The 23037-nt window shown below is 36.9% G+C and overlaps 5 protein-coding genes across 13 annotated transcripts; 3 read left to right on the top strand and 2 right to left on the bottom strand.

Annotated features, from left to right (window-relative positions):
• Window positions 1-3979: 3979 nt before the first annotated feature.
• On the top strand, window positions 3980-7949 carry LOC111487706 (ankyrin-1). The gene is made up of 4 exons (XM_023135207.1): window positions 3980-4443; window positions 5460-5735; window positions 5999-6136; window positions 6262-7949. The coding sequence occupies exons 1-4, from the start codon at window positions 4144-4146 to the stop codon at window positions 7798-7800; spliced, it is 2253 nt and encodes a 750-aa protein (XP_022990975.1). The 5' UTR covers window positions 3980-4143; the 3' UTR covers window positions 7801-7949.
• Window positions 7950-8157: 208 nt separating this feature from the next.
• LOC111487708 (ribosome-recycling factor) lies at window positions 8158-10493 on the bottom strand. The gene is made up of 8 exons (XM_023135209.1): window positions 10163-10493; window positions 9835-9975; window positions 9618-9733; window positions 9269-9360; window positions 9111-9132; window positions 8954-9022; window positions 8499-8567; window positions 8158-8397 (listed from the first exon to the last, which is right to left on the bottom strand). The coding sequence occupies exons 1-8, from the start codon at window positions 10362-10364 to the stop codon at window positions 8317-8319; spliced, it is 792 nt and encodes a 263-aa protein (XP_022990977.1). The 5' UTR covers window positions 10365-10493; the 3' UTR covers window positions 8158-8316.
• A 589-nt stretch (window positions 10494-11082) lies between these two features.
• On the top strand, window positions 11083-16260 carry LOC111487714 (sister chromatid cohesion 1 protein 2). 4 transcript variants are annotated; one of them, XM_023135220.1, is made up of 12 exons: window positions 11083-11468; window positions 13013-13274; window positions 13370-13407; window positions 13490-13530; window positions 13690-13754; window positions 13852-14519; window positions 14626-14737; window positions 14837-14973; window positions 15078-15484; window positions 15557-15612; window positions 15702-15834; window positions 15918-16015. In XM_023135220.1, the coding sequence occupies exons 1-12, from the start codon at window positions 11345-11347 to the stop codon at window positions 15927-15929; spliced, it is 2055 nt and encodes a 684-aa protein (XP_022990988.1). In that variant the 5' UTR covers window positions 11083-11344; the 3' UTR covers window positions 15930-16015. The 4 variants fall into 4 exon arrangements, with proteins under 4 accessions (XP_022990988.1, XP_022990987.1, XP_022990986.1 ...); XM_023135219.1 differs by having other exon boundaries at window positions 11087-11468; window positions 15560-15612; window positions 15923-16260; XM_023135218.1 differs by having other exon boundaries at window positions 11087-11468; window positions 15923-16260.
• A 219-nt stretch (window positions 16261-16479) lies between these two features.
• Window positions 16480-19357, top strand: LOC111486990 (actin-related protein 2/3 complex subunit 5A). 5 transcript variants are annotated; one of them, XM_023134190.1, is made up of 5 exons: window positions 16480-16657; window positions 16932-17070; window positions 17187-17259; window positions 17663-17763; window positions 18941-19357. In XM_023134190.1, exons 2-5 carry the CDS (start codon window positions 16979-16981, stop codon window positions 19083-19085), a joined length of 411 nt encoding a protein of 136 aa, XP_022989958.1. In that variant the 5' UTR covers window positions 16480-16657; window positions 16932-16978; the 3' UTR covers window positions 19086-19357. The 5 variants fall into 5 exon arrangements, with proteins under 5 accessions (XP_022989958.1, XP_022989959.1, XP_022989957.1 ...); XM_023134191.1 differs by having other exon boundaries at window positions 16900-17070; XM_023134189.1 differs by having other exon boundaries at window positions 16481-16657; window positions 16919-17070.
• A 173-nt stretch (window positions 19358-19530) lies between these two features.
• On the bottom strand, window positions 19531-22902 carry LOC111486986 (pentatricopeptide repeat-containing protein At1g05670, mitochondrial). 2 transcript variants are annotated; one of them, XM_023134183.1, is made up of 3 exons: window positions 20285-22902; window positions 19873-20126; window positions 19531-19802 (listed from the first exon to the last, which is right to left on the bottom strand). In XM_023134183.1, the coding sequence occupies exon 1, from the start codon at window positions 22804-22806 to the stop codon at window positions 20485-20487; it is 2322 nt and encodes a 773-aa protein (XP_022989951.1). In that variant the 5' UTR covers window positions 22807-22902; the 3' UTR covers window positions 19531-19802; window positions 19873-20126; window positions 20285-20484. The 2 variants fall into 2 exon arrangements, with proteins under 2 accessions (XP_022989951.1, XP_022989952.1); XM_023134184.1 differs by having other exon boundaries at window positions 20289-22902.
• Between the last annotated feature and the right edge of the window lie 135 nt (window positions 22903-23037).

Genomic DNA, 23037 nt, shown 5'->3' with positions numbered 1-23037 from the left:
AGAGACAGAGAAATCTAGACGAGAAAAAAAAAAAAAAAAAAAAAAAAAACAGCTAAGAAGTAAAAACTAAATACATTTTCCTCCTATTTTTTTCTTTTTTATATTTATTTTTTTAGTTTTCACAAATCATATCATAACAGCAATGTGACAAATATTTACTACTTTGAGCCAATTTCAAGCCATCTAAGATTTTATGTCCTTACCAACATGTTTGATTCGTGGTACGAATTTCATTTTTAATCAAATTAAGCATCAAAACTACGAGGCTGAACGTCATCATTAAGATTTGAAAATTAAATTCTTGCTTCAAAATTACACATTTTACTATTTTTTTAATTACCTAAAATCACATAAGTATTTATATATTTTACATTTTTTAAAATATTTAAACAGTCAAATGATCTATATGCTTATTGAAATACCAACCTCTGATATAAAAAATATAAAAATATGACTAAATATTAATTATCACGAATTATATTTATTTTTATATTGTTTATTATGCTTGAAGAAACATTCAACCAAACAAAGATGATATATATTTCATTATCCGACAAGAAACAATGATTTTAGGCTTTATACATAGTTGAACTCTTTTCCTAAGCTTTCGACATTATTCAGTATCATTACTCACTTGGTTTTGCCGTCACCTTGTTTTTTCCGAATGTCATTAGTTTAGTTTACTTGCTCTTGCCTCTTCCCCCTCCTTAAACTCCAAGTTATGTTCGATTTTATTTCTAATGTATTTAAATTTGGTAACGTTTAAATAGAACTTGAAAAAAAGTTGTTTGTATTTTACCGTCTTTAGAAGTCAAGAAAATTTATAATCAGACAATTGAGATTTTTAATGAAATTGATCCCATAAACACATAGTCTCGTTCAACCTCAATGAATTATAGTGTAACATGTTAAGTATACTTTGATTTTAGTTCGAGCGAAAACAAAGAAGATAGATTTGTAAAATAAAAACAACAAATTTAATGTAAATTTTCGTGTAAGAAAATGTATTTAAAAGCTTATCCATTTGGGACAACATTGGGACAGAAGCAAAACATGGGACTCTTTTGTTTTATCATATACATATATCATCAAAGTGGCCCCACTTTCTTAACCAAACTTAAATTTTCCGTTATTATTTGAATGTCGTTGCCTCGCTCTAATTTTCTATCCCTTTATTTCTTTTTAATTTCAAATTCAATTTTATTACTAAAGAACCTTTTTTCTTTTTTAATTAACGTTACACTTATCTTTTAAAAAATAGCAAAATTAATACCCTTTTGAAATTATATTAAAAAAAAAAATTAATCTCTATAAACTAACTAACTTTATCTAAAAATATTCAAAATCTAGCCATAACTCATGAGATTAATGATTAAAAAGTGTTGACAATGGTATGATATTGTGTACTTTGAGCATAAGCTTTCATTGTTTTGCTTTGAACTTTCTCAAAAGGGCTCGCACCAATGGAGAAAGTATTATTTCTTTATAAACTTATAATCATTTCCTAAATTAGATGTAGAACTTTCATCATCCAACAAAAAGGATAATTGCTATATATTATATATGGGGCAACATTCATTACATCTATATATAAAAAAAAAGAATAATGATTTGAAAAATAGTAATTAAAGAAACGGAGGATTTGATGATTAATGGACCACAAAAGTTTGAAACTTTTTTATGTTGAGTTGAAGAGAAGGCTTTGGTTGGGCCGCCCCCCTCAATTTGAATTGTAATGGGGACAGGCGGTTGCCACTTACCAAGTAGGCGTGACAAAATGTGGGGTTAATTTTTATTTTTATTTTTTATTTTATATATAAATAAATAATATAAAATATGGCAACGCAATAAATTCATGCCAAATATTTCAACGTGATTGTTAGCTATTTTTTTTATTTTAATATTTGAACTCAAACTAACTAACTCACTCAAAAAAAATATTATATATGGGTTAGATATTAATTAATTAGATATATTAGGTTTGAAAATTATACAATTACCACAACCAAATCTTTCGCTCATAATAATTATTGCTAAATATAGTTAAATTGTATTGAAAATGACGAGATACTGATTTATTAAATATAAGTATTATTAATAAATAATGAATATCCTAAGTTCATTATTTTCATTATATTAGTAATGTATTAGGATTATTGTCGATATATTATGTCAGAAATAACATAAATAATAATTAATAAAATAAGATTTAAATAATTAACTTAAGTTGTGGTACGGTAGACATTTATATTAATATTTAATATTTCATCCATTGATTATTAAAATTTTATGCAATTATGAACCAAAAAACACATATAGTTGAATAATTCAACGATTATTAAAAGTTATAATTAGCTTTTTTGGTATGTTTTTAATTTAAAATATAAATGGCATATGTTTGTTAAAAATTATAACAAAACCATTGTAGTGCCCACACGCGTCCATTATTGATTGGCTGAAGGAATTCCCCTCGTACAGCCGGTGAAGCTTCCTAAGGAGTGTAACTGCCGGCAACCCGGCGCCATTTTTTAATATAGAAACCCGGCCGAGATCTGAACTGGGCAGAAAAGGAAAAATAAAAGTCCATCACGTTCCGTCACGTGCGATCTCACATGCCCCGTCGAGTCCACTGTCGGCTGCGGCTCGGCTCCGCTCTGCACTGGCCGTACAAATTTCATTGGGGGCTATCGTCAGGCCGTGGGGCAGCCGGTGATTTTCCTGGATCTTCACTCCCACCATAAAATAAAAACTGAATTCACCATCTGGTGTTCCTCTAAGCCACGAGATCACGGGCACCCCCGTGATGTGCGGCCCTGATTTCTTCATCTCCATCGTTCATACTTTACTTTACACGTAGAAAGGAGGACATGGCAGAGGCATTGGAAGCAGAATAAATGTTAGAATACGGTGCGTTTTGACCGAGGGATTCTATACTTCGCTTTCTTTTGCTTCAGGAGTACGCATTTGGCTTAAAATAAAATAAAATAAATACAGTTTTTTAACCTAAAGTTTACCCATTAATCTGAGTGTATAAAAAATGGTGGAAAAATGCAAAGCGGAATGGGAGAGGATAAGAAGATCCAAACAGGGTCTGGAACAGGATCCCTGTGGCTGTGGCCGTGTCTGCGTGTGTGGCCCTAGGGTTATACGGTACGTACGTGCCCCACAGGCGCACTGGGGGTTGTATAAACTGTACGGCCATATTTTGTCTCAGCGCTATGTCCCATTATTAATCTTGTATTTAATAATGATGTTGGTATGGGTGGAAGTTATGGGGAGGGGATTAAATCCAAAAATGCAATGTATTTAAAACACAAACGAATATTTGTCCGCTCCTAGCAACTTCTTGACCTTCTACATCGATGTCACCATGGTTGATGGTTCAGCTCATCTGTAAATCCGTTGTCTCTTTGATTAGTTGTTGACATCCGATCAACATTTACAGTGAATTGTCACTATCTAGTGTTAGACGAATACGACTTGACTTGACTTTCCACAATAGTATGATATTGTCTAACTTTCTAACTTGAGTATGAGCTCTCATAGCTTGGGTTTCTAAAAGGCCTCACAACCTTTTTTTTTTTTTATTAAACATTTTGGAGCATTAACTCCCTCCTTTAATGTCATAGCAATTTTTAACATTTCATACATGCTACAGCTGGTGATGATTTTAGAGCGTAGGAACCGACCGCTACTGTCTTAGAAGGATCGCCCCCGTGATTATAGCGTCTTCCCAAGCCGAGCCGAAGCTGCTCAGCTATTCGGCGGCTTATAATTTGAACAGTTAAAATTGGACCCCACATCTTTAAATCTCAAATTTTGGCGTTAGCGACCGAGTCAAACATTTGTTTATAATTTTTTAATCAAAAGAAAAAGGAAAAAAAAAAAAAAACACGAAAAAGAAAAAAAAAGGGGATGGGGTTAAATAAATTTAAACCATCCCCATAAATTCGCACGCTCGCTGTAGTCTCCTGCCTCTGCCGCTCACTTCTTTCAAGTTTCTTCACTCTTTTCTGTCTGTCTGTCTCTCTCTCTCTCTCTTCATTTCAAAAACTCTCACTCTCAGACTCAGTCTCAAACTGAAATCCTCTTGTTCCGGCGATTCTGTCGGACTGCCGGACTCACGATTCCGTCGCCAGAATCATGACTGTGTTCTCCGGAAAACAGGTCTTTCCGTTGAACTTCGAGGCGGAGGTCTCTCAGAGGCTCATTGAAGCTTCCCACTCTGGAGATCTCAAATCGGCTCTCGACTGCATTTCCAATCCTTGCGTCGACGTTAACTTCGTTGGCGCTGTGCATCTCAAGAACAGGAAGACTGAGTTGGTGCTTAGTGATGAATCCGCCTCGCAAGTTCGCGTTGAGTATGATGAGTTCAAAACTGATGTCACGGCATTGTTCGTCGCCGTTCACACTGGAAATGTGGTTCTCGTGAAGAAATTACTGGTGCGTCTTTTTTTAAATTTGCATTCTGTTGATGATTACTTTCGCTGAGATTTGAATTGTTTTGTTCCTACAGATTTGCATCTGTTCCTGAGTATTTAATGACTTGTTTTTTTCAAAAAATATGTGCACGTTTTTCATCGTTGATTTTCTGGCATCTCTGAGTTGTTTGTATTTTTTTACTCGGTGGCATTAAGTTTCCTCAGCATCAGTGTCGCGATTTCAATGATTTGAATCTTCGATGCATTTCATCGAGAAGTGCTTGTTGACTTTCAAATCCGGAGATTTCTAGTTTCAGATAATCTTGTCCTGAGTCTTCTTGTACTATCACATTGATTTTCTCGTTTCGAACTTCGGTGTTTAGATCGGTTTTTTTGTGCTGAACTGAAATGTTTGCTCGTTTCCTCCATACGAGGTCGCCGATTACTCTCTCAGTAATTGCCGAACCATTAACTTTCTCAGACTTCATGTTTTCGTGGTTTCTTTTCTAATTTCTTTATAATATTTTCGATTTGCAATAGTGACAGTTTTTCTTTACTGATATTTTTACAACTTTACTATTGCTGTATGTTCATTCCGTATATCGTATACTTGCATTTTCCGTCGTCCAAAAGATTGTGGAATTTGATGATTACGGGTGTGTGCGCGCGTTTGGGGTGACAAAATTACACAGATATGTAATTTATATTCTATTAAAGTATATTTTTTGTAACCGGTCTTTAAAAGCCATATTCAATTATCATACAGCTGTTATTTTGGCTTTTCTGTAATGACTGTTACTTAATCAAAGTTCCACGCTGTTATGCCTACGTATCACATCGGACATTCTTCTGTTTCTATCTCTTCTGCATAGTCATTCGCATTCTGTAATTTTAGGGAAAAAGCGAAGTTTCTAAAATGATCATATCATGATTCAACAATTAATAGCAATGAGTTCGTAGAATGCCGATGTCAAACGCCTTCTTGTAAAATCTTATCATTGGATTCCGTCTAAGACTTGAGTTCAATTTGAATGTTAGGGCGTTGGAGCTGATGTGAACCAGAAACTATTCAGGGGATTTGCAACGACAGCAGCAGTGAGGGAGGGCCATCTTGAGATACTCGAGATCTTGCTCAAGGCTGGGGCATCTCAGCCAGCTTGCGAGGAAGCTCTTTTGGAGTCAAGTTGCCATGGACATGCAAGGTCTGCAGAGTTGCTCATGGGATCAGATTTGGTTCGACCCCACATTGCAGTTCACGCCCTTGTTACTGCATGCTGCAGGGGTTTTGTTGATGTGGTGGACACACTTTTAAAGGTACTTCCATATTCATTTGCTAATAAGTAATATTAATAACATCAACAACTTCGTTTGGTTGTGAGAGTTTCGAGGGTTGGGTTTCTTCCCCATCTTTAGACAATAATGCTCTGTGCGGCTGGTAGTACAGTTCCTTATTTCTCTGATAGAATTAATTCGATGGTGGGCCGGAGCAACTTCATTAATTGGTCTGGGGAATTCAGATGGGTTTTCTTTACAATATCTGTTCTGATGCAATCTTGACTTCATTTTTCTGGTGACAGTGTGGTGTGGATGCAAATGCAACCGCCAGAGTGTTACTCCAGTCCTCTAAGCCTTCTCTCCATACAAATGTCAACTGTACAGCACTAGTCGCTGCAGTTGTTAGTCGAAAGATCTCGATTGTTCGTTTTCTTCTTCAGGTGATTTTCTCAACCTCGAGGAAAAATGAAGATGGCACATGCAAGGATCTTTTTCTCCCTCTTTTCCTTAATTTTAACACTTCTGCACTGCATGTCAAATCCCTGATGTTTTCAATGGGAAACAGGCTGGAGCTCGGATTGATATTAGCGTAAGGTTGGGAGCATGGTCTTGGGATATGGATACTGGAGAGGAGTTCCGAGTAGGTGCAGGATTGGCAGAGCCTTATGATGTTACCTGGTGTGCAGTGGAGTATTTTGAAGGCAGTGGTGCTATCTTGCGCATGCTTCTTCAACATACGTCACCCAATGTTCTTCACTATGGAAGAACTCTCATCCATCATGCTATTCTTTGTGGCAATGCAGCAGCTGTTGATGTCCTTTCTAAATGCGGGGCTGACGTTGAATTCCCTGTCAAAGCAACCGGAAATGCAGAATTTCGTCCGCTACACATGGCTGCTCGATTGGGGATGTCAGCAGTAATGAAATGTCTCATTGATGCTGGCTGTGATCTAAACACAAAGACAGATTCAGGGGATACGGCACTTATGATATGTGCAAAACACAAGTATGAAGAATGTCTAAAAGTATTGGGTGCAGCTGGTGCCGACTTTGGCTTAGTTAATGTAGCTGGTCAGTCCGTGTGTTCAATTGCTGGCTCAAATCAATGGTCCCTTGGTTTTCAAAGAACGGTGACTGATTTGATAAAGTCTGGAAAAAGACCAATTTCCAGCAATATGTCTGTCTTCTGTCCACTTATCTTAGCAGCTCAAAGTGGTGATACTGAAGCCTTGAAAGTTTTGATTGGCTGGGGAGGATATGATCTAGATTACCAGGACGATCATGGTTTTACAGCAGCCATGGTTGCGGCTTCAAATGGTCATGCTGAAGCTTTCCGGCTGCTTGTTTATGCTGGTGCTGATGTAAGGCTGAGCAATAAATCTGGTGAAACAGCAATCACTTTGTATCAGTTGCACCCAAATCACGACCAATTCGAGAAGGTGATGCTTGAATTCGCCCTCGACATGGGCAGCCGTAATGCGGCCGGTTTCTATGCCTTGCATTGTGCTGCAAGACGTGGAGACTTGGACGCAGTGAAGTTTTTGACGAATAAAAGCTTTGATGTAAATGTTGTAGACAGTGATGGCTACACTCCACTCATGTTAGCTGCAAGGGGTGGGCATGGATCAGTGTGTAAACTTCTGTTATCTCATGGCGCCCATGCAGATATACGAAGTCCAAGAGGCGAAACTGCACTCTCTCTTGCAAGAAAAAACAAGAAGAGTGAAGCAGAAGAAGTGATACTAGACGAGCTAGCACGTGGGCTGACGTTACATGGTGCTCATGTAAAGAAACACACCAGAGGAGGAAAAGGAAGCCCGCATGGGAAAGAGTTGAGAATGATAGGAAGCATGGGAATGTTACAGTGGGGGAAGTCGAGCAGACGAAATGTTGTCTGCCGAGATGTCGAGGTTGGATCGAGCCCGAGATTCATGAAGAACAGGCTTAAGAAGGGAGATGGTAGTGAACCAGGATTATTCAGGATAGTGACTGTGAAGAACAAGGAGGTGCATTTTGTATGTGAAGGCGGAAGTGAAATGGCAGAGTTGTGGGTGAGGGGCATTAAGCTAGTAACTAAAGAGGCCATGAAGATTGGCTGTATATAAAGCGGTGTTGTTTCTTAAGGTGTACTTCATCTCGAGGTATATATTCTTATTTTCCCGTTTAGAATCAAGGTAAGCAGTTGCTGTAAATGCTCCATCGCGTATTATAATGGTTAGAGTTTCACCTCTTCTTAAGGCATTTTCTCTTTCCCCTTCAACGTCGTCTGAATATCTTCTGGACAAGTGGTCCATCAGTCGTCTTTCAAATTTCAAACTTTCAAAATTAACTTTTTTTTACCTCAAAATTTGAAAACTCGGTTCGGACTTCAAAACCATTTTTATGCTAGAAAAAACAGAAAAAAGTTGGTAACTTTTGATGCCTCTCTTTTCGAGTTGGGAGAATTCAAACCCTAATACTTGTTGCCACATGTGAATCCATTCAGGTGAAAATAACACCCACAGAATTTCATTTGGATTGCGTCTATGTTTCCAAATATGACAGAATTTTCACTTGTTGGTCTATAATAGAATTTAAATTAATCTGTCAAAATTGAGAAGGAGATAATCTTTTCCAAATATTCAACCTCCAGTGATCTCCTTCTCCTTAGCCTTGCAGAGGTCTTCAGCTGACTTGATAAACTTCTTGGTCAATTCATCTACCTGGAAGAAGAAACGTAACAAGATTTTAATAAATAAAAAAGCAAGTTTCAAATTTGAACTATGATTTGATTAGGTAACAACCAACGTCTACAACAACTCACTTCCTTTTCCAATCTTTTCATGTCATCCTTCGGGTAGCTTGAGCTCATCTTTTTTACTGTATCCATTGCCTGCGAATCAACCACCAATCAACTCATAACTCTGAAATAATGCAAATAATGCAAATATCAAATAAAGAGCTTAAATTGCTTTTGCAGGCTGATTCAACTTGTCATGCATAAAATCAGGGCATCGATTTTGAAACTGGGAATGCGCAGAGTGTCGGTTGTAATTGATTATAAGTCACAATTGGAAAAGGAATAGGGTTTAGTAAGAGGGGAGATTTGCGATTCAGAGGTGAATTTGTCCAGATGACTATAGAAATCCTGACATTCCCACAACTATTGAGCTTACCACACTAGGTACATCATGTATCGATAAGAACAGCCCCCTTGATGATTAAGTACAGAGATTTCTGAAAAGGAAATTCACAGCAGGACGGTACAACTAAAAATACCTTTTGACGAGCTCGTCGTATGCTTTGTCTGGAATCTTCACAACACTTGGTGACCAGCTTACACATAGCCTAGAAAAATATCCACCATGAAGTCATATAAAGAAGGAAGGTGATAAGTTGATAACAAGGAGGGATGAAAAAAGACTTGAGGACTTACCTGGATATGCTCTTTGGTCAATCTGGTACAGCAAGAACAAAAAGGAAAATTTTATTAGTAAAAGAACAGCTTCTAGACAACTATTTTGTCCTGATAATTCTTAGAGCCACATTTCAACAGTCACATTAACTTGAGTGGAAGAACAAATGAAAGCTTACGGTGGAATGACTGCAATTAACCTCTCTCCATCTACTCTTGGTGCTAAACCTAGAGGAGATGAAACTATAGCACTCTCTAAGTTCTTCAGTGTCTGCATAGAACAGTAACTATCATAAGTAGCCCTCTCAGATTAGCCTTTTCAAGTATGAATTCTCATGCTAGGTAGAGTAGAAACAAGAATCTTATTAAGATAATGATCTAATAAAACATAACTTAAAAGAATATATATTCAAGATTTACTCTGTTAAGTCTCTTTATCACAAATAATCACGAATCTAAGAAATTAACATGCCATGAAGAAGAAAACACAATAAATTAAAGAACAATAGGGTTTTGCAAGTTGATTACATTAGGATCATAAGGATTTATTGACAGTGTTTTTGAATCCAAGACCGAAACAGCTGCGATCTGATTCAGCGGCATCCTCACACCTGAGATTTCTACTATAATGTGGTCAAGCATTCCTGTAAATACAAAGTATAAGAAAGTGTGAGCAATCAAAAGGCCAAGCTAACATAATGGAACCTCGAAGTGTAAATGGTACATAATATGATGGTAAACATACCAGATGATGCCCTTCCTGTTCGAAGTTTGCTCAATTCTCCTGATAATGCAGCTATCGCAGCCTCCATTTGTGAGCTAGCGTTTGCTTTAATAGTTGGTCTAATATCAGGTAATGCTTCAGCCATACTTGTAGAAGATTCGTCTTCTCAATGCAAAAATAAAAAACCGGAACTTGTAAGAAGCAGGAGGGACATGAACAATATACTCAACAAGATTAAGAGAAAAGTCGAAACGGCAACGAAAATTTGAAGCCAATGCAACAAATTTTCGATTTCATGAGAAATAATGATTTGAAGATCAAGCATAACAAGAGATGAAAAGACGGTTACTTGATTTTCGGCCTTTAGCAAATCCCCGACGACTTTCTCGGATGAAATCTGCAGGAGGAAGAGCAAAGACTCCAGGCATCTCGGAGGTCCATGGGTTACAGAGATCGTTAACGAAGAAGGAAAAGTTACGACTTGGATTGGCAAAATTTCGGAGAAGAAGGAAACTTCTGTAGAAGAAAGAACGTTTCAGAAACATAGCCATTGAACTAGACCGTCGTGCTCGAACGGATCGAAAGCCCGGACTTATTTGATCCTATCGATGCTTGCTAAGCTTTCTAACTAGGGTTTTTCGTAAAACCCAACGATGGAGATTTAGAAAACCCCTTTTTTATTTTATTTTATTTTATTTTTTTAAATCCAGATAAAATAGAAAAAAAAAATGTAATTATATTTTCTTTCTATTCCACCTATTCTTTATATTTTAAATATTCATGTCCGGATATAATTTTTTAAAATAATTTTACTTTAATTAAAATTTACTTTTGTTTTGTAGATTTATTCTCACTTTTTTTTTAAAGATCAAATGGATCGACAAGTTCTAGCTACAAATTTCTCGTGCCCGTTCAAGTTTCCTCTCTTTTATTTGGAGGTTCGGTTCACCTATTGAATTTTATCAGAGTTGAATTTTTGTAAATTATCTGAACACTCATTTTCTTACCATGGTAAAATTTAAAATAAAACTTAAATTAGTTGTAATAACTATTTTTTTCCCTTATAAAAAATAGAAAGACTAATTTTAAATCATAAAAAAAAAACAAAAATGTTATTTTTTTGTATTAACATTAAAATGTTTATTGGATAAATACGAGGATATTAGAAATAAAAAGAGAAAAGTGGGCGTATCCGTATATGATTGTGAGCTACGGAAGCACATCCAAATAAAAAACCGTCGCTTGCCGTCGGTTGAGTTCCACCCCTCAATTTATCCAATTTCCTTTTTATTCCCAAAATTTTTCAAAATTTCCTTTCCGGACACATTTTCCATTTCAGATTCTTACCTCCCAAGCTTCCTTTATTCATTTCGGGCTCGGGTTGGGTTAAAAGCTTCTTCTTCTTCTTCTTCTTCTTCTTCTTCTTCTTCTTTGCATGAAAGTTCTGCACTCTCTGCGCATTTGAATTCCAGACCCGAAAGCTTCCTTACCCTCTGCCTTTCTGCGGCGCAAAATACAATTCGTCAGAGTTATGTTCCACTCACACTGCACTCTTTCGAGGAAAGGCCCTTCAGGTGCCATTTGGGTCGCTGCTTACTTCTTCAAAAAGCTTAAGAAATCTCTGGTTATAGAGACTGATATTCCATCCTCTGTTGGTTCGCCTTCCTCTTTCTTCAAGTCTTTAAATTTTATTCCCATTTTTCGTATATGCATTTGGGATTTGGAGATAACGAGAATGTGTCCCATTATCGAGTCGTTTACTGAAGTGATTCCAGTGCGCCTGGTTTTAGGCTTATGGAGTTGCTTCATAGCGTTTAAATGATTATATTTCCTAACATATTGTGAATATATGTAGTTTTCTGTTGCCAATTTTTGAAAGTAGGACCCTGGAAACCTTCTCGTAATCGTAGTGCATTTGTGATTTTGATTCTTGTTGTTTGTTTATGAAATCCATTATCGTAAAAGAGTCCATTTAGTGAGGGAATTACCTGTTTGATTGAGTTTCTGAGATTTAATTTTATAATTGGTTTGGATTTCTGCTTTTACAGATCATCCGAGGGTTACCTTCTTCCTAGAAAAACCTAAAACGTAAATAGACGACCGGTTGGAGTGTTCTTACAATCTATTTCGTTTTTTTTTTGGTAATACTGTTCATTTTTTAAAAAGATTAGGAATTTATGCGTGAAAACAATTGCGGCTGTGTGCACTTTGTGTAGAAGAACGAGTAATGTCGTTTGAATATGAAAGTGTCCAAAAGTGGTCCGCCATGAACTTGGAGGTCTTATGAGTTGCTTTCCAGCTTGTTTTTTATAAAACTTTTTAAAATTTGGGAAAACAGTGATTAGATAGATGGCAATCCTTCAAAAGCTCATCAAGTTTAATGGAAGAACAGCTTCTATTGATTTGGAAAAGAAAGCTTCCACAACAACAAAACATGGGGGAAACAACTTCTAGAAACAAATGTCAAATAATCTTGTGATTCCACTATCGAGAGGTTTGATAGTCTGAGAGGTTTGATAGTCTAAGAACAGTCGAGTTGTCTGGAGAGCTTAGCTAGAATGAATGTGTGATTTCCAAGTGATAGCAAAAGGAGTAATTGGATCTATCTATATGTATAGAACTCAGGCATAGCCATATATGGAATACCTATCCCAAATGTGAGAATCCTACATTGGTTGGGGAGAAGAACGAAACACCCTTTATAAGGGTGTGGAAACCTTTCCCTAGTAGACGCGTTTTAAAGGCTTGAGGGGAAGTCCGAAAGGGAAAACTCAAAGAGGACAATATCTGCTAGCGGTGGGCTTGGGCTGTTACACCAAATGACTGTTAAGGGCTCTATTTGTAACTATCGTTTTCTACTCTCAGTTTCGATCACCATTGCCCCTCTATCCTGTACATGTTTCTGTGTGTTGGTAAATTTTACTAGATGAGTTAAATGTTGCATGAAGGTAGAGTATAGTTCTTTCATTATTAATTGAAAAAACTGATGCCCTTTTTACTGTGATTCATAATCTGTACTAATTTCTAGTTCATTCCCAGTTTTTTCTGCTTCAAAATGATCTGCTTTTTGATACTTTCTTTTCAAACTGAAATTGCATATGCACACATTTCCTCTTCTCATTTACTTGCTGTTACTTCTATTTTCTATGGGTTCTGATCGCTCTTTCCTCTCTGTCCTGTATTTGTTGCCTGTTTGTAGATAAAATTTTGCAAGATGAAATGAATGCTGTGACATATAGAGTAATGGCCTACCTCCTCCTCGGCATTGCCCGGATATATTCCAAAAAAGTTGAATATCTGTATGTTGACTGCAATAAAGTGCTGACTGAAATCAATGAGTTTGTGGTCAGCACAAAGAATAGTGGTAGAAAGGAAAAGCAAACACCTTATTATGCTATTACCCTTCCTAAAAGATTTGAACTCGACTCATTTGATCTGGGGATTCTTGAGGACCTTACTGGGTAGGTTATCTAGTTTGGTTAATCTCTCTGTTTGACTTATTTTATTTATCTTTTATTATAATTATTTGTAACTCGATGTTCCTTCGTTTTTTTAGAAGTAACATGGTATGTCATGAAGAGATTACCCTCAAAGGTATGGTGTTTACTTTACGTTTTTCTGCTAATACATATTTTCTTCTAACAATTCTATTCTGCATGTCATATAATTTATGCAGATAGCATGTGGAAAAATGACATCACACTGTCAATTGACGAGGTAAGTGTTTCATCATGTTTAGCGCTTAAACGAGTCAGACTAAATTCATTTGATTTTGGTTTGTAAATAGCTATTAAAGTCAATTTAAGAGTTCAGCTTTAAAAGTTCAAACTTTATCAACGTGCATAGTGTTGGAAATTTTATCTTACACTGTTGCAGAATCATGGCGAGGAATTCACTCCACTGCACAGTATTTGCTATTCTGATGATACCTTATTCAAAGAGTATGTAGGCCAAGCTCCACTGTTACTTCCTTAACTTCAATATTCAATTTTCATTCTATGCAGGGTGATCATTTTTTTAATATTCTTATTGCTCCAGAGTCTTTTCGCCTCACCTCAAGGACAGTGAGATGCAGGCAAGCTCATTACATCACGATATTGTGTCAGAAAATTTTCAAGTGAGTGCATTCTCTGATGAAAATTATGAGATTGAGGTATTTGGAACTGGGAATATGCATATCAAAGCAACCGAACAATTTAATGAAGATCGTCGATCTGATGAAGAGGAGATGAAGAAGGAGAAAATGCTGCAATATGAAAATGTAGTTCCTGAAGCAAGCACTGAAATGGTTTTGACTGATAGATTTTCTCATGAAGAAACTGTAATTGTCAAGGAAGTTTCTATAACAGAGAAAGAATATTCAGAGCATTTGAAATTATCTGAAGAAGATAATCAGAGTGTGGGAATTCGATCAGAAAATGAACTTGAGTTCATGAACGGAGACGATAACATCAGCACCTCAGAAAGAAGCATGGAGAAACTTAGAGATAACTCTGCAACTCATGTGGATAGCATGGATATCAACGTGTCTTGGAGTGCACAGAATGAACCTACAAAACTTATTGGAACGGATAGTGAAGGGGTTAATATGAATTTTCTTGAAATGCAATCACCTGAAATGGAAGACCGTGATGGAACTCGAAACAGTCTTCAACTATCTATTTCACTCGATGGAATGTTTGATTCCAAATTTCCAGATTTTACAGGTGGGTAAAATTTCTGAACCAACTTCCATCATTTAAATGATTTATCTACAATTTTGTGTTCTCTTGACTACTTAAAACCCGTGTTAATCTGTTTTTTTTCATGTAGGTACCAAGACACCTGAGTTTACAACAATTTCGACTCCAGCTAATAAGGAGAGACCGAGGACATCAAGGAAGAGAAAATGCATTGTTGATGATCCTATTGTTTTGTCGAACGAGTAAGTTCCTTCGTAGTTTTGTTTCGAATAGATTTGTTGGTGAATTGTTATCTTCTTTCGAGACACAAATGAGATAACATGTTGCTAAAACTGTATCAGAAAATTTAAGCGAAGCATATATGATGCCAGCAACTTGGTTTCAAAAAGAAGCAAATGTCCTCGTAGTGGTCTTGCTGTCTGGAAAGCTAGTCAAATTTCTAGTCTCTCCTTTGGCTTCTCAGTGCCTCTGATGTCCTGTAAGTCTATGAGGCTCTTGAGTGGGTTCTTTGAAAATCATATTTGATCTAAAAGCAAAAAAGTATTAAATTTTAATTTGTCCTCTGATGATGTTTTTCTACAGGTGTTTCGCCCGAGCTTAAGTCCCTTCTTTCTAAGACGTTAGTGAACATATCTGAATCTGCTGAATTGGTGAAATCTCATGAAAACTTGGATGATCCAAGTTCTCCAGCTTTTGACATGTTAGTGAAAATGGATAGCCCGGTCACAGTTTCCAAAACTGGAGAGCATTCAAATGAACCAGAGATTTCTGGATCTCCCACTACCTACAGATCTGAACAAACCACCACTTTTGTGGATAGAGCTTCAGTTTTTGAAGCTTCTGTCCTGGAACAGTTGTCTACATCAGAACCTCAAACTTCAGATAGACTCGAGCAAATAGCAATAGCACCCGGGACACCTGTTCGGTGCTCAACATCAGCTAGATTATTTGGGAGTCCAGATAGCCCTAAAGTTCCTAACTCGAAAGCAGTAAGGCTTGTTAACTTTTTGGGAAATGTATTCAATATATTTTGTTGATCCCAATTTTCGTCGTTTGTTCAGCAGCTAAGGTTTTATGAAGAGGATGCACTGGAGCCGGGCAGCCCTGCGAGAACAAGGTAAGGTGGATTGGATTCGAGTTTCTGAACTGCTCTTACATTTCATTCCCACTTGGTGTTGAGTTGTGAGAGCTGTGATGATGGTACAGAATGTTAGGCGGGTATCTTCTCCAAAATTTTAGAAATCAAAGGGGGCAAACTGTGGAAGAGGCTGCAAATTTGAGACAGCTTCTAAGCAGGAAAACGAGAAAAGAGAGTGCTAAAGTATTCTATGAGATATTGGTATGTTTGTTTGTTTGTTTTGATGTTGTTGTTAGCAAAAGTAAGCATAATTGGGGTGTCTCATATACAAATATGGTACGTAGTGCAGGTACTGAAAACCAAAAACTGCGTGGATGTGAAACAAGATTGTGCGTACGGTGACATCTTTGTATGGAAATTGGGAAACTGGGACACAGAGGCCAGTTTTGATGTAGAGTAGAGTAGAGTAGGTGATGAGTTTTAGGTGGTGTTGAAGGGGCGTGAGGCTAGTTTTGATGTACAGTAAGTTCCATGAGTTAGCAGCAGCAGCAGCAGCAGCAGCAGCAGCAGCAGCCTGTGCAGGTGTAATTTTGGTGTTGTAATAGATGATCTTTTGATGAATGGTTTATATCAGACAGAAGTGGAACCAAAGCGTTTGGCTCGGATTCAGCACACTATTTGGACACTTTTTGCTCGCTTATTAAACCCAGTGGGATGCTGTTATTAAGCTGAAGAAATCTCGAAGAATAACATCTATTTTTACAACCGTAATAATAATAATAATAATAATAATAATAATAATAATAATAATATGTTTTTATCATTACGCTCCCATGTAATTATATTTTATGTAACAATTTTAATTTTATTATATATTTATGTCTAAAAAATTAAGATTTTTCTCCAAAATAAATATTTGCTGGCTGCCGCAGCTTCACCCACGCACCAACTGTTTTCTTTCGTTTCTCATATCTTCGTTTCTGCTGCTGCCGTTGCTAGTCGCCGGTCGTCGGTACGCCCCCACCGCCACGTTTTTTTCTTCTCTTCTTATATCCTTCCCTGCCGCAACCTCACGCCACCATGGGTCAGTTTTCTATAGCACCCCTCCATCTTTCGATTGTTGCTATCGAAGTCTGTCCGGAACCTTTTTTTTTTTTTTTTTCTTGGATTCAATCGACATCAAAATAGGGTAAAATTGAGATTAGGCCAATTTTAGTTTAAAATCCTGTCAAACCCGACTTATTTTGGATGGAAAACTTTTGGATCAAAGCAAGATCTCATATCATTTTGGATTTCAAATTCTATTTTTCTATTCATACCAAACAGAAGTGCCTTCTAAATCCAGGGTTTCCTAACAGAGGCTAAGTTCGAGGAAATTCTACTGAAGGTTGGGTGATAGGCGAAAATGTCAGATGCATTTGTGGAAGCAGATAATGCAGAAGCCATAATCACTAGAATTGAGCACAAATCTCGGAAGATCGAGAGCTTACTTAAACAGTAATGATCTCTATATCTGCTTTTTGATTTCTAAGATCTAAATATGTTTAGCTCCTCCTAACTTCCATTTTTAATAATTGAAAATGCCTCGATTAGCAATTTGTTTACTCGTTCAGGTCTAAAACAGTCGAAGCTCTAAAAACTGCCCTCGAAGGTTCGCCTCCGAATACACGAGATGAGCGCTGCAAGGTATCCTTTATTTCATTTATGAAATCTTGTATGCTTCGTTATTGTTTTTCTACATCATGTTCTTTTTTCCTTGCAAGATCTAATAAGTTTTTGTGTTCATTATTATTAAATTTGTGGGTGATCTTTAGAAGTCCATAGGCAATTACGGTAGGTTCTCTGCTATTGGATGATAGTCATTTTCAATTATCGTTATCTTTTTTGAATGCTTTTCCTGTATTATCTTGATGATGGGGTCAATTAGAACTTGCTGGTAGTTGATATATTTTTCGGAAGTGGTCTGCTCCATTTGCTTGCAGCTGCTCAAAATGAATGGACGTGTTATATTTTACGTTTACATGTTGTCGGTCTGCCTGAATTGGGCGAGAATTGAATAAATCTGATGTGATTTTTTGGACTTCTGCAGTCAGCAAATTGGATTGTGGTGCATAGGGCTCTTATGGCTATAAAGGACGTAGATGGGATGTTTTCTTCGCTGGATCCGGAGTATTATGATATCCTAATGAAGTGAGTTCTTATGGTATTTAACTGCTAAGATGTCTATATTCCTATTGCTTCGATTATCTTTATGCGTATGAAGCTGGTTATTCTTTTTATTTATTTATTTATTTATTTTTAATCTTTAACAAATGTTGAACTTCTAGCTCTGCTAAGATATGTTCATGTCGATAGGAGGTTGAAAGAAAAAATGATATGTCCACATTGATAGGGATTGTGTTAGTCCCTAGTGCTTGGATGATTGGATGGCTGATCTTCATAACCGTTTAGCTAGAAATACCTCGTCACATCTTCTTAAGTTAGAAGGTCACAACCAGCCTTTCTCTCAATACACAGCAGCACTTCATTCCACTGATGTCTGCCCCTTATTTGTCTCCCACATTAAGTTCTGAAGTTTTACAGAATTTTGCTAATATTTTGTTAAGGGCATGTTTGGAATAACTTTCGAAGAAGTCATCCTAAACACTGATAAGAAATAAGTATGGGCCCTTGCCAACCCTGATTGCACTACGAAGTTAAAATTATACAGTCCCGGTCAGGTTTCTTGAGATTATTTTGGGGTTAAAATTCCAGCATGAGAGCATAGAATTTTGGGGAGTGGTACAAACCAAATAACTATATCAATATTATGTAGAATGAAGAAATGAAAAAGGGCTAGTATTTTAGGAACTTTGAACCTTCTTCTTGAGTTCTTTTTTTTCAAGCTTAAACCAACTAAACTATTACCTACTTCAATCTCCTTCCCCTCCTAAAAAACCTCCTAGCTAATGACTATTATACCTTTACCAACCTAATGATATTTCTGGTTTCTTCTACCCTGACAACATTCCTAACAGAAACCAAGGAGTTTGTGAAGACAGAAATCTTTTGAGAGTTTTTGTGATTTTGTACATTCTATGGTCAATTTGATGGAACGGCCAAATAGGATATTTATTTATACTGGCCAACTAGGCGAACATTGTTCAAACTTCTTTTCTTTTGTTTTTCCCAAATATAAGAAGTGTTTCATTACTAATGGAATGAGGACAAGTTACACAACCCAATATCTTTGCAAGAAAGCGCCTATGAACTATCTTCTATTTCGTTGTATTCTCTTTTTCTGACCCATAATAGGTAACTTTTATTGATCTTCCAGGCTGTTTTCTTGTTTCTTGAACTTGAGCATTGATTGACATAGATATACTAGTACTTACAGGTATTTGTACAGAGGGTTGTCAACTGGTGATCGCCCCACATGTGATCAGTGTCTCAGGATACATGAAAAATTGACAGAAAAGGCTGGCTTAGGCTGCATTCTCCGTGCCCTTGCAGATACTATCAACACAGTTTGATTTTCCTTAACTTGATACAACATTGCCAGCCCTCACCCTTTGGCGGTGTCGAAAATTGCTTTTAATTTTCTCTGTGTATGTGAAATTGCTTTTCAGAGAGTGTTTGTGTTAAGCTGAGTAGACGTCTATATCTGTCACATTATATTAGAAAAAACAGGTACTGAATTTCATTGAGTTCAGGATGCTTTGAATTGCATTATTTTGAAGAACGTGCAAGTATTGTTATTTGTTTGGCTAGATTGGAAGGGACCAAAATATATACGGCTTATTTCTTTGTTCAGGATTACACACAACTTGTAGGAATTACTTTCGGACTTTAAGAAATATGATTCCCATTCAGTATAAACCTTTGTCAATAACTCAACTTGTTTTCATTTTACTATTGAACATGATTTAAGATCTAAGAAAGTATTGAGTAACTCTATAGTATTGAATGGGTCATATCAACACACAACTTATTATTATTATTAGTTCAAGAATATTCAATATTTTGAAACCACATACACCATCTTTTGAAAACTAATTAATAAAATAAAGTGCTAATTAAATCTCTTTTGAGTTGTTGAACTAAAACAACTCAAAAAAACTCAAAACGCATCCTTTACTGGCGCTCCATGAATCAGTGAGCAATGCTTTTGGCTTTCCAAGGACCTTCAGCTGTGGCAGAGGAGGTGCTGCCTGGTTTGGTGTTGAGAGGTGGCGGTTCTCACGTTTTGGCTGTCCAAAATATTGATGAAATGCATTGAGATATATGGGTAAGAAATCCTCAAATTTACAATTATCATACCTGCTGCTTGTACCACCTTGTCGGGTTCACGATAAGAGTCAAGATGCCTCCCTCCCCCTCCACAGTTCTACATTATTGACCATCCCACAGTTTCTCGAGAGTAGACCACTGGTTCGGCGTTTATAATCAAACTTTGAAATAAAGGCATATGCTTTGAAGTAAAAATCAAAGGAAAGAGTCATGAATCAGCAGTATGAGATGATCTTCATGTATGTTACAACATTCTCCCAAATGCCTCCAAGGGGCGGGAGAACCTGGACAAAAATAAAAACTTGTTAGCTTGCTGAGTACCATCTATCCTTGGATGCTTCAGAACTATATGGTTTAGTTGGACTATATAGTCCTAAAGCAGCTAGAGGAGAAAGCAAAATGTTATAATGACATTGACAAGAAACAAATGGCAAGCTCTTACATACACTTAACATCTTGAAATTCAATCCTAGCACCTCCACCATCATTCCAGAAATTCTACCAATAATCTTGAAGTTCCCATGGCACTGTGCAGGTAGTTCAGATCAATAATCTATAGAGTAATGGCTTGCCTGATGAAGCTTGTGAAACTGAAATTTGATCATCACATAGAGAAATGTATTGAACTAAGCTCTTTCCTTTCTATCTCTCAACAAGTAGACATTTCTCGATTGCTTCATCACAGAGATCAAGAGTTATCTCCACATTTCCTTCTTCATAGAATATATCAACAAAGATATTGTATATTTCTCTATCACCGACCAACCCATGTCCTCTCATCTCTTCAAAGAGTTCCCTTGCCTCCAAAATTTTCTTCTTCTTGTAAAACCCCTTTATGAGTGCATTATATGAAGTAACAGAGGGAACATATCCTTTCTCAACCATTTCTTTATATAAAAACCACGCCTCCTTCAGATTCCGTGCTTTACAATGCCCTTTTATTAAAATATTGAAGGTGTTACCATCAGGGATCACTCCTTGATTACGCATCCCCTTGTAAATTTCAGTCGTAGCATTCATATTATTTCTAATGCAATACTGCTTCATGAGAGTATTGTATGTTATTGCATTAGGCACAATGCCCTTCTCTAGCATCCACCCTAACAGCACATCACCATCTTCAAGCATTCCCAACATACAAAATCCATTCATTAGAACATTAAATGTAACAACAGTAGGTTGAAGCCCTCTAGCTAACATCTCCTGAAGAAGTTTATGAGCCTTACCAATATCTCCTAATTTACAATAGGCATCAATGATAGTGGTATAAGTGATAGTGTCAGGATTAATTCCACCCACCTCCATCTCTGCCATCAATCCTATTGCTTGTGCAATATTTCCAGCTTTGCAACTACCGTTAATAATCGAGTTATAAGTGCATACATTTAGTTGAAGGCCCTTTTTGTGCATCTCATCCAAAAGCTCATTTGCTGTATCCAGTTCTCCACGCTTACAAAGCCCATCAATCAGGGCACCGTAAGTAACAACATTTGGAGTCAGTCCCATTTGAACCATCTCATTATGAAGAGAAAACGCCTTCATCATCTCACCCGCTTTGCAATAAACATCGATTAGCATTGTATAAGCAACTCCATCAGGCTCGAAGCCTCTGCTAATCATTTCATGGAACAAATTTTGTGGTTCTATCACCTTTCCACTTTGACCAAATCCCTGGATAAGAGTTGTATAGGTTATATAATCAGGACTGATCTTCTTAGACAACATTTCGTCAAACAGTTTATTTGCAGTTTGAACATGTCCTGATTTGTAGAAACCATGTATGAGAGTGGTGTAGACTACCTTATCAGGAAGAATCTTTTGAGACATCATCTCTCTCAATACTTTTTCTGCTTCAAATGGCTTGCCAATTTTACACAAAAGTGATATTATGCTATTGTAGGTATAACTATTTGGTTTCAGTCCTTTTATTTGCATGTCATCTATAAGCTTCAATGCCTTCTTTAATTCTCCCAACTGACAATATCCATCAATCACGGTACTATAACTAACAGCATCAGGTGTAGAACTCCTATAATCCATCTGCATGAGTAACCGATGGGCTTCTTTTATTTTACCCAATTTACATAAAGCATAAATAACGATGTTATAAGATGTAGTATTCCAACTAATACCATATTCTCTAAAAAACTTAATGGCCATCCCTACTTCTTCAGAATTGTTAGCCATGCGGCTAAGAAAAAAATTACAAGAATCAACGGTGACAACTAATCCATAGCTCAACCATCTGTCCAATAGTTTTCTTGCTTCACTAAAAGAACCAAATTCAACTAGGACCTGAAAAAAGATGTCAAATGCAATGGGATTTGACCCCCAGTACTTATATGTGTATATCAGCCGGTCGGTAAATTGAGCCATTGTAACACTAACCCCCAGATTTGAGTTCAAGAAATGATCACGAACCAGCTCATGAGCCATTCTAAGATCATTTGACGCCACGGCAATGTGAATAACAATGCAACGGGCTTCTAGAGAAGGATCTCTACGAATCCGTGCCCAATCAAAGAAAGCCAAAACCAAATTATAGTCATTCTTAATGTTCATCAGTACCCAAATCAGATGATCATGCCTAAAGCTGGATTCATAAGGATTTAGAGTGCGTCGGAGGGGCTCAGAACGACGCAACTTAATTGTAGCAGTGATGTTATGGACAAGTTCAGCATCTCTAATTGTAGGCTTCTTAGGAGAATAATCAGGAAATGGTCTGGTTTGAAGCAAAAATGAGGATGGGACTCTTTGACTTTGACTCAACCATCTTATAGAGAAAAGAAATGGTAGAAAGTTACATGTAGAAGCTGAATTAGAAGAAACCTGTAAACATCGAAGCCGGGAGGAGACGGCGCACCATTTCGTGTGCAACGGTGGAACCATCGGCAAAATATTTCCCCTTGCTGACATATGAGCTCTCCCCCATGTTCGATAAGGCATTACGCAATACCTATTCATTTGGTCTTTTGCAGGAAGGCGACCGCCATGAAAGAGCCCGCCAAACAAGCAATTCTTACTGGGAAAATTGAACTGTTGAAGGAGATGAAGGGCAATTCTACCAAATGGGCCAAAAGGGAAAATAATATTTTCTTTATAAATTATATGTTTAATTTTAAATTTTTATTGCTTAAAAAAGGAATTGGGCTAAGCTTATTGGGCCGAACATAGTGCAGAGCCCAGAAGATAGAG

The sequence above is a fragment of the Cucurbita maxima genome, unplaced genomic scaffold (assembly GCF_002738345.1).
Source record: "Cucurbita maxima cultivar Rimu unplaced genomic scaffold, Cmax_1.0 Cma_Scf00012, whole genome shotgun sequence".
In the NCBI taxonomy this organism is placed as follows: domain Eukaryota; kingdom Viridiplantae; phylum Streptophyta; class Magnoliopsida; order Cucurbitales; family Cucurbitaceae; genus Cucurbita; species Cucurbita maxima.
This window is presented reverse-complemented; position numbering and strand designations above follow the sequence as displayed.

What these genes read in the sequence shown, in the direction of transcription:
- LOC111487714 (XM_023135218.1), top strand. Translation starts at nt 11,345, where the DNA reads ATGTTCCACTCACACTGCACTCTTTCGAGGAAAGGCCCTTCAGGTGCC. An exon ending in ATTCTTGAGGACCTTACTGG is followed by an intron (nt 13,275 to 13,369) that starts GTAGGTTATCTA and finishes TCGTTTTTTTAG; the next exon opens with AAGTAACATGGTATGTCATG. An exon ending in CCTATTGTTTTGTCGAACGA is followed by an intron (nt 14,738 to 14,836) that starts GTAAGTTCCTTC and finishes AAACTGTATCAG; the next exon opens with AAAATTTAAGCGAAGCATAT.
- LOC111486990 (XM_023134190.1), top strand. Translation starts at nt 16,979, where the DNA reads ATGTCAGATGCATTTGTGGAAGCAGATAATGCAGAAGCCATAATCACT. An exon ending in CACGAGATGAGCGCTGCAAG is followed by an intron (nt 17,260 to 17,662) that starts GTATCCTTTATT and finishes GGACTTCTGCAG; the next exon opens with TCAGCAAATTGGATTGTGGT. An exon ending in TATTATGATATCCTAATGAA is followed by an intron (nt 17,764 to 18,940) that starts GTGAGTTCTTAT and finishes TAGATATACTAG; the next exon opens with TACTTACAGGTATTTGTACA.
- LOC111487706 (XM_023135207.1), top strand. Translation starts at nt 4,144, where the DNA reads ATGACTGTGTTCTCCGGAAAACAGGTCTTTCCGTTGAACTTCGAGGCG. An exon ending in TTCTCGTGAAGAAATTACTG is followed by an intron (nt 4,444 to 5,459) that starts GTGCGTCTTTTT and finishes TTTGAATGTTAG; the next exon opens with GGCGTTGGAGCTGATGTGAA. An exon ending in TTGTTCGTTTTCTTCTTCAG is followed by an intron (nt 6,137 to 6,261) that starts GTGATTTTCTCA and finishes AATGGGAAACAG; the next exon opens with GCTGGAGCTCGGATTGATAT.
- LOC111487708 (XM_023135209.1), bottom strand. Translation starts at nt 10,364, where the DNA reads ATGGCTATGTTTCTGAAACGTTCTTTCTTCTACAGAAGTTTCCTTCTT. An exon ending in TACGACGAGCTCGTCAAAAG is followed by an intron (nt 8,568 to 8,953) that starts GTATTTTTAGTT and finishes GTTGATTCGCAG; the next exon opens with GCAATGGATACAGTAAAAAA. An exon ending in TGAAAAGATTGGAAAAGGAA is followed by an intron (nt 8,398 to 8,498) that starts GTGAGTTGTTGT and finishes TTCTTCTTCCAG; the next exon opens with GTAGATGAATTGACCAAGAA.
- LOC111486986 (XM_023134183.1), bottom strand. Translation starts at nt 22,806, where the DNA reads ATGAATAGGTATTGCGTAATGCCTTATCGAACATGGGGGAGAGCTCAT.